Source organism: Arachis duranensis, chromosome 8 (genome assembly GCF_000817695.3).
Source record: "Arachis duranensis cultivar V14167 chromosome 8, aradu.V14167.gnm2.J7QH, whole genome shotgun sequence".
Lineage (NCBI taxonomy): Eukaryota > Viridiplantae > Streptophyta > Magnoliopsida > Fabales > Fabaceae > Arachis > Arachis duranensis.
In genome coordinates this window covers 4,466,786-4,476,787 of record NC_029779.3, presented here as the reverse complement: position 1 = coordinate 4,476,787, position 10,002 = coordinate 4,466,786, and the positions used below count along the sequence as shown (strand labels likewise).

The window sequence follows — 10,002 nt, the reverse complement described above, 5'->3', positions numbered from 1 at the left end:
AATCTCACCTTTCTTCTCCTTCTCAAACCCCACAACCAAACCCAGAAGCAAATAAGAAGCAAAAAGCAAACGATGAACTACAAAATAAAAGAAAAAACATGCATACCTCTTTACTCATTCTGTTTTCAAAGAAGCAACACCAAGGGTCAGGGATAAGCAACTCAGTTCCCAAACCATTCACTTAACCACATTGTAAAAGTAACTGCTACCTCAATCACATCAAACGGTGCAGTTGCTTTGGAAAAATAAGAGGCTTTAATGATCCATTACTCTTTCTCTCTCCTCACTAAAACAATGCCACGACTCCCCATGTCATAAACATAATGACTTTTTAATGAACTAAGTTGAACTGGGGGCTCACTCAGTAACCTATCCAACTGAGTTATAACTCCTCAAGAAGCTCAACCTGCTTCATTAAAAACTCTCCACAGGCCAAGCTTGGGGGCTGTAATATGGTCGTAATAAATGAGATATAACTCGGTGTAGTGCGTTATGAGCTCGCCGATTTATGAGCTATAACTCGGTGTAGGGCGTTATGAGCTCGCCGATTTATATGCTATAACTCGGCATGGTCCGTTATGAGCTCACTTATTCATGAGCTATAACTCGGCGTAATACGTTATAAGCTCGTCCTCTTATAAGTCATAACTCGGTCAAAAAAAGTGTTTCCATCATTGCCGATGACATAACGGTATACCAGTAAAGATACGTTATCCACCTTTTTATGAACAGGCCTTATTACCAAAAGCATAACGGACGAACAACCTACCATATAAAGTAAGGTAAAGTGTTATTTTCCATATCATTCAAATAGAATAATATACCGACTTAAGCTAGGGGTGTTCAAAACCGATCTGGACCGAACTAAACCGACAAATCGAACCTAAAAAATTAAAAACCGAATTAACCGATAACCAAAAAAACCGAAAAAAATTAATTTTACTTTTTTGTGCGATTCGGTTCGGTTTTCAGTTTTGAATCTGAAAACCCTAACCGAACCGGTTAGTATAAAACCCTAAACGTTTACTAACCCACCCCCACACGCGTGACACACCCATACGAGTGTGAGCGTCTACCCTAACCCCCAAATCCCCAATCCCTAAACCTAGTCAGTACTCATCGCTCCCTCTTCTCCAAATCTCCACATCTGCCGACCTGCGCACCCAGCCACCCACCACCGCGAAGCCTTCGGCCCGTCGCAGTTTCTCTCAGCTGCTCTCAGTCTCGCCCTCGCAGAGTCGCAATCCCACCAGCCACCAACACCGAAGCCTTCTTCCCAGTTCCCAGCAGGCAGCAGCGTTCTTCCCAGCATCGCCAGTGAGCACCGGCCCAGGAACGTTCTTCCCAGCAGCGCCAAGCCACCGACCCCAGTTCCCACCAAGCCTCCATCGTCTTCTGTAATGGAGGCTAAGTCTCATGTTTGTTTTTTTTATTCTGATTCTATTTTTATTTTTAAATTCTGATTTAGCCTTCTTATTGATTCTAATTTATAATTAATACTTGGTTGAGTTGTTCTTGATTCTATGGTTGAGTTGTTGATTCTGATTTTATTTTTCAATTCTAAACTTTTTGTTCTATTTTGATTTAGGGGTTTAGGGTTGATTCTGATTCATGATTTTCAATTCTATTTGTATGTTTTGGTTCATAGGTTTAAGGTTGTTGGTTCTGATATTTTAGTTGAGGGTTGTTAGATTTTTATTCTCTGTTCTGATTTTATTTGTTGTTGATTTACTAAATAGTTGTTTTTTCAGTTCCCACTGTATGGAATGGATGTTAGCAAGCAAAGTTGTATTTACTGATCATGATATCTAAAAAGCTGTTTTTGGTTTGAAGCATAATTTTAATATACAGAACATGGATGCTTTTATGTTGTTTTCCTAACTCGCATTCTTTCACTGCAGATCTTCAATCTGCTTATTTGGGTTAAAGATCTCTGTTATTCTCAATCATGGCAACTAGTAAGCAATCATATATGCCTTCCCTACTTTAGTCTTCCTTACTAGAACTCGTTTTTGTTTTTTTGAGATAAGATATTGAATGTATATTATTTCCTTGTAGAACTACAATTTGAGAATAATTGTGAAATTGGAGTGTTTTCTAAACTTACTAATGTCTATTGTTTGGTTGCTATAGGAGGATCTGAAAACTTCTACAGGTTTTCATTCTTTTTGGATTAGTGATGAATTTAATTTTAGCTTATTTAAAATTGTCTTCAAATGGTTTGCTTTTTTTAAAATGGTTCTAATTTTAACTTATTTAAAATACCCTTATTGTGTTTTGCTTCAGTTCTTACTTCTGAGTTCAAGTTTATATTTCTTTAATTTTCATGTTTATTAAGTATGGTCATGTTAGCATAGGTGTATTGTGGTACTGTAATACTTTAATACAAACAAATAAAAAAAATGTAACATTAATTTTAGCTATACTTTTTAAGTGTTATCATCAAAATATATAATCACCATAAGTCTATAATGATTGGAATAATAACTACCATAAAATTCACCTTAATATATATATATTAATTACATAAATTAAATCCTCTTACATTTAAATTTTTGTAGGAGTGTATTTGCTAAAACTATGTGAGAAGCACAAGACAAACTCTCATCGTGTCATGGATGAGCTAATGAGCTCAGGAGAAGCAGTCCCAAGACCTATTTCTAATCTCTTTTAAAAAATTTTATCAGCATCTACCCCTTCTCCATAGTGATCATCATCGTCCTTTTTCAATCTTCTCTTCAAGAGATGGTGCAAATTTTAATGGGTTGGGTTCGTTTTAAATATTGGTGTTGGTATAGAGTTTAGCATTAAGTATGTAACTAGTTATATATGTGTTATCCAAATTTGTGAAATTTTGGAAATATTATTGGTCTTCTTTTTGAGAGAGATGATATAGACTTCAATACAATAAGAAAAGTGTTATTTCGGTTTGTCGATTTCAATGTTATGACTTTGTATAATAATATGGTATTTGATTGAAAAAACCGACCAAATCGAACCAAACTAAACCGATTTTAATTGGTTTGGTTTGGTTCGGATGACCTTGACAAAAAAACCGAACCAAACCGAACCGCACTGTAATTAGACAATCGGATCGGATGGCTTTTTCTTCAAAAACCGAACCAAACCGCACCGCGAACACCCCTAACTTAAGCTTCGAAATGCCTTTGCAGGTACACTCCCCCTCCTATTCATTGTTCGTACTTTCACGACACGACACTAAGCAAAAGCTCGGTTTTGAGAGTTGGACGTTCGACCTCTGGAGACATAACTTGGTTAATATCTCTATTTCGCAAGCAAGATCAAATACAAAGACATGAAAGAAGAGAATGGAATAAAAAAAAGAAAAGTAATTAAAAATTATACATGGAATAGAAAAGTAACTGTAATTTAGATATCAAACTCTTCTATTCCCTTTATATATTATTATAAATTTATATATTGTTATAATAAAAAAATACATCAATTACTCTTTATTAATGGGGTTAGGATGAATAAGCCAAAATTGGAGGCCAAACTTTTTTATTCCTTTCATATATTATTATAGATATATATAGATAATAAATGAGCGGTAACCCAAAGATTCCCCAGCGCGCGTGTAATACAGTACCCATGATAATAAAGCAACCCTTGCGCTTTCCTTTTCACCCCGTTCTTTTTCGCGCTCTCTCTGATCCAATCCTTTTTTACCTTACCTCTTTGTCCCTCTGTCACATGCTGTGAAATTTCATCATCCGCTTTTACTTTTTCTATTACTCGGACTCCTACCATTACCGGTTATTTTTCCTTTGGTTTTACATCCTATAGTCCTATACCCATTACCCCACACTTTATTAAGCGCTCTCATACACACACAGCCCGATCAGCTAATGCCATCTACTCTCAAACACATTCACTCTTGTATTCGTTCTCTCTTGCTCTTCACCAGTTACTCCCGTTTTGAGCTACAATGGAAGTGAGTTATCCTTTTAAGTTTTAATTTACTGCTGGTTCAAATTCCACTATTTTTCTTCCTAGAGTATGCATTATTGTTGTTTTGTCTTATTTATCGATGTATGTGTGATAATATATATATATAATGGAGTACTACTACAAGAGGAGCCATGTACCAGCATTTGGGAGCTGGGATTGGAATGACAACCTTCCATTCACAGAGTGCTTCGAGACAGCGAGGGAAGCTGGTTGGCTTCCATACAGTTACTCTGACCAGTCTGAGGTCGGCGACCTTTACGTTACAGGGGACTTGTATGCTAACGATGTTGTCACACCCGCCATGATCGTTGTTCCTCGCACACGGGTACACATCAGTTCCACTCTCTCTTTTCCTCTCTGGCTGTTATTACATTTGTTATCTTTCATGGTTAACATTTGTAATTTTTTAAAAAAATAGGTTTTAATATTTAATTTTATTTTTAATGAATAAAATTAAATAAATTTAAATATTAACAATATTTTTAAAAAATTATAAATATTAGAAATAAAAAATATATTTTACTATTATTATTATAAATTTAATTTTAATATATTGACACAATTATTTTTTTATATAAAAAATAATTATTAATGTTAATATATCGTTACATGATTAGATACATATATAAAACAATTCTATATTGACAATACATTAGAATTAATGCTAATATTATTATTATTTTCCTCCAAAAATGTATGCATAGGACAATAATCATTGAAATTTCCATTTTTTTAATTTCATTTTTAATTTACTAAAAGAGTGGCTATCTAAACCGATAAAATCAAAGCAAAGCTATACGTATGGATTTCTTTATGTATGATTTTCACCTCTTAAAAAGATGTGGAAAAGTCTAGGGCCATCAATTTTATTGAATTTTGGCCAGCATGTAATCAGCAGAGGAAGGTAAGTGGGATGAAATTTTACACAAATCTCACACCATTAAATTATCATTAATGGCTAGTTGATGGCTAACAATTACAAAAATTGCTGGCCCCTAATATTGCTCGATTATAGCACCATGATAACTTAAAGAAATGATTGTAAAATTTAATAATTGATAATTATATAACAAAATACTAAAAAATACAATAATAATAAAAAAGATTCTGTAAGAAAAAAGTGAAAAGAAAAAATGTGAGAAAAAGAATTAAATGGAGAAACAAAGTAAAAAGGAAAATAGTTTTTTATTTTAATATATAATTAATATAAGAAAACCAGTAACTAATCATAGAATGCAATTTATCTTTGGTCACCATTCACCAAGACTTTGTCCATGTGAAACAAGGTGCTGACCAATAACTATAAATTAAGTGTCTCGCCTAAAGAAGCTCCAGTTATCTTTCATGACACGAATAAACTGGTTGGGTTAGAGTAGACTCTGAAGATTAAAAAAGAAAGTAACTTCGGCTTTTTGGTATCTTCACGGGGTCGTTCTTTTACAAAGAGGACCCCGCTAGACATCCATGATTCACGCGTAACTAGAAATTATATGTTCACGAGGCGTAGCAGGTGGTTGCTAGTGGTGAATTAATGATGATGTCCAAAGCTGTTGGTTTACAAATTTATTTTGCTGAGGAAATTGTAAAATTTATCTTTAAAAAATTATTTTTTTTAAAATTGATTTTTTAAAATTTTTTATTTAAATTTATTTTTTTAAAATTTTAAGTTAATTATATTAATTTTTCTGTTATTTTTATAAAATTTAGAGAAAATGACAAATAGATTTTTGATTTTTTGGTTTACAAATATTTAAGTTTTTTAGGATTTAAAAATACATTAAAATTTTTAACTTTTTTAAAATCTGGACACATTGATCTCTGTTTTTAATTTGTTTTATTTTAAAAATTTTCTTACGTGTCCATCCATATTAACTAAGTCAGCATAATGGGAGTCACATCTGATTTTTTTATTAGATGTGACAAATCCAAGTAAACATGAGAGATCTATATCCAAATTTTAAAAAAATTAAAGATTTAAATATATTTTTAAATTTTAAAAGACTTAAATATTTATAAATTAAAAAATTAGTGATTTATCTATTTTTTTTTAAAATTTATTAATATAACACGTTAAGTGGCATAATAATTAAATGACATAATAGTAATATTGACCAGAGTTTACATTTATTGGTTTAAATTGGCTGTCTACAAGATAAATTTATACCGTTAAATCAAACTTTAAATTGGGAAAGACTACGTGGTATTAAAAAAATTTTTAATTTAAAATTGAATTGATATAATTTTATAAATTTATTATGTTAGCCACTAATTAAAAATATTAAATTTATATTATAATATCATTTAATATATTATATGAGCACACTATTTTTTTGGTAAGTACATATCAGCAAACTTTTAGCGTTATGAGCAACGGAAATGAAACAAGGGCTAATGTAACCAACTGAAAATTTGAAGATGTAAGGGCTAATGTAACTAACTTAAAATTTGAAGGTGTAATTTTTCATAAATAAAATTGACTATTTGCTTTCTTTTTGCAGATAAATTATAAAAATTTTGAATAAAAATTTATATAATTGTCAAAAAAAATTTTAAAACATAAGAAAAATAAATAAACGTTTCAAAATAAATTCACTTGGCGTAAAATGACAGATTTTAAAGATAAAAAGTTTGATGCTTCTAATTATATTTATAAAAATTGCATCAATATCAGATTTCCAAAATATTTTTTAGTATATGTATATAATTTTTTTAAAACTACTCAAACTGTCTCATTTTTTAATACCGTCACAAAAATATTTTTTAATTTTCATAACGATAAAAATATTTTTAAAATATTATAAATCAAAACAAAAATAACAAAAATATTTTATAAAAATATTGTATAACTATTTAAAAAATACCTAAAATAGTTGATCTCTAGAGTTTTTTTTTGTTTATTTGGCCATTAACAAAAAAATTGTAACAAAAATTTCATTAAGCATAAAATAAAACTACTAAATTTTAAAAATAAAAATATCTTATTTTATTAATTATGCTTACAAAAAATTATATTAAAATTCTGTCTCTAAAGCATTTTTCATGAATATATATTTAACTTTGATATTTTTATTGCACTTTAAAATGATTTGAGGACATTTTGTCATTAAAAAAATGAAAGATATTTTTGTCATATGTTCAAAAATGGAAAGTGATTTTAGTAATCATATTTTTTTTGGTACACATATTTTTTTGAAATTTATTTGTCATTCATATTTGTTAGAGTTATTTTTATAAGCGATATAAAGTTTTGGATATAATTTTAGTAATTTATCATTTTTTTATAATTTTTGAATTAAAACTTTTAATTTTTTTATGTTTTCAGTAGATTAAATTAAAATTTATAAAATACTTATTATTATACTCATAAAGCACATTCTTTTAAATCATATTTAAGTTATAGATTTAATTAACATGAATCCTAAGAATATATAATAAAATAATTATTAATAAATGTTTTTAAATTTTTTTAACGAATGTAAAATGAATACATTAAAAAGTTAAACCTTTTTATATTTTTAATTAAAAATTTTTAATTTGTATATTAACATGTACTTTTAGAGTACAAATTAATTAAGAGTTTGTTTGAATGTCATTTTTGAAGAAAAAAATTTTTAAACAATTTTTTTAAGAAGATTTTTTATAAAAGATATTTTTTAATATTTTTATTTTTATTATTAGAAATTTGCTAAATACATTAAAAAAATAAAAAAATCGTTATTTTATAGCGAACAAACAAACACTAAATTCTTTAGCCAAATAAACGAAATCAATAAATCACAAAAAGTAATGAGATTTATGTTTACAGAACCAGCTTTATTTATAGATTCACATGCGTAGAGAGCCATGTGTGGGCTTCAAATATGACTTTATGTAAAGCATTCATAATTGATAGAGAATATTTCTTATTATAAATGCGTTGCTGGCATTGCAGGCAAAGGTGTGTGACCAACATGAAAAAGAAACAAGAAAGAAGAATTGGGGGAGTATTGATAATGAACAACTAAGCTTAACTCCACTGCAGAGACCTACGCCCAAACCTGTTGATGAGGATTTGTATAAGATATCACCTGGCCTTCTTTATGAGAAAACTAAAAAGGTTGGCCCCCCACCACATATCTTTTTACTTTTCTAATTTCACCATGAAAAAAAATTCAAAATTTTCGATGATCTATCTTTAATTACTTTCAAGTGAAGTTTATAAGCACCGTGTTGTTAAAAAATAAAAATATTATTTATATATTAAAATTAATCATCATATATTTATAGATAAATATATATAAATATATATTTTTAATTTATTTTTAATATATATTTTATAATCTAACATATATTTTATACTAATAACTAATTTTAATAGTTAATTTTAATATATACTAACATAATTGATTAAAAAATAACCTATAGCATAGTCAATATTAGACTGAGATATTTTATAAGTGAAATGATTTTTAGGGTGTCTTTGGAAAATTTTAAAATTAAAATTAATTTAATTTAATTTACAAATTAATTAGGAATTAACAAAAATGAGAATTGATTTAAGTAATATCCTTGCAAAATAATTATGAAAAAACGTTAGGAGTCAATATTTTTATGAAAAGAATTAGAATTTTAACTAATGTTGATTTAATTTAAATAAATGACAAATATAAAGAAAGAATATTAGTCATCTAATATCTGTAAAACTGGCAACCTCTTAACTTCAAAATCAATGCAATTCCTTATTTTTATGATTATCAGTATATGTTTCTATGTCCTATATATGATAATACATAAAAATATATAAAGTTTTTTATTAAAAAATTAAACAAAAAATATATAAAAGTTATTATTATAAATTTTTTATAAAATTATAATTAAAACCAAAATTTATATGTAGTAATTTATTAGTTAGTGACAGATTTTTAAATAGAGCTTCAATCTGCGGTAGATTAGTTTCATTTTATTCAGTCAAAAAATATTATAAAAAAATAGTATTTATCTTTAAGGTCTACTGAGTTGGAAAATACCATGAGAAGAATAGTATTTGTCTTTAAAACATAACAATTATTACTCATCGATAGCAATATTTGTGGAGATTTGTCTATATTAAAAATAATCTAAGACAATTGCAGTTGTTGATATCATATTCATTCGTGAAATCAAAGTAATATGATCAACATTTTTATTTGTTGAAATTTCACATTTTGGAACATGAATTTCAAACCTCTAAATTTGTAGATTTATGTCATTACAAAAACTATTAAATTAATTAATATTTCTTATTAACATCACTCGAACACTATCATTAAGTATTAATTTATGTAAAGAGAAACCATAACAATTTTATTATTCAATAATTTATTTTATTAAAAAAATAATTATCACCTAAATTGGTAAATATATTTTTTTTCGATTTTTTACACCATTTTATTCAGTAGTAATTGTCATTAAGAAACAAATGACCATACTATTTTACAATATGATGAACAAAATATTTTTTATTTTGAAATTAACTGTGACATAAAATTTAATTTTTTTTTATTTTTCACTCAAATTTAAATTTGAGTTTAAATTGATTAATAATTAATTTTTTTAATTTTAATAGTAAAACCAAAATTAATTAGGTGCAAAATATTCAATATTTAATAACTTTAATTATTTAAATTTTAATTACTAAAAATTAGATTAAAAATTAAACTTAATCACCAATAATATATATATATATTAGTACGCAAATAATAATATTTAATTTATTTATTTTTTTGATGGGACTAATGTATAATATTTTGAGGATTAATTTATTATCTAAAATTTTTTTTATAAACTTTGTAGTATATAGATATAGTGACCTTATTTTTTATTATTTAATAAATTATCTATAATTTTTTAATATGTAATCAGGATCGGTTCCAAAAATTTTGATATGGATGGGTCGAGTTTTTAGACAAATATTTTAATTATTTTTTTTATATTTTTTCATTTCATAAAACTAATTTAGACATAACTTATAATTATTGAGTTAGCTTTTTAAAAAAGTTTATCAATATATAT

The 10,002-nt window shown here is 27.3% G+C and overlaps 1 protein-coding gene across 2 annotated transcripts in view; it reads left to right on the top strand.

Annotated features, from left to right (window-relative positions):
- Nucleotides 1-3,686: 3,686 nt before the first annotated feature.
- LOC107460273 (uncharacterized) overlaps nt 3,687-10,002 on the top strand; it is an 8,904-nt gene continuing 2,588 nt past the window's right edge. Inside the window, exons 1-3 of one of the 2 annotated variants that reach the window (XM_052252545.1) lie at nt 3,687-3,955; nt 4,076-4,297; nt 7,904-8,068. In XM_052252545.1, the coding sequence (XP_052108505.1) occupies nt 3,950-3,955; nt 4,076-4,297; nt 7,904-8,068 (393 nt within the window). In that variant the 5' untranslated portion in view covers nt 3,687-3,949. The remainder of the gene's footprint in view (nt 3,956-4,075; nt 4,298-7,903; nt 8,069-10,002) is intronic. The other variant, XM_016078626.3, reaches the window with a different exon arrangement.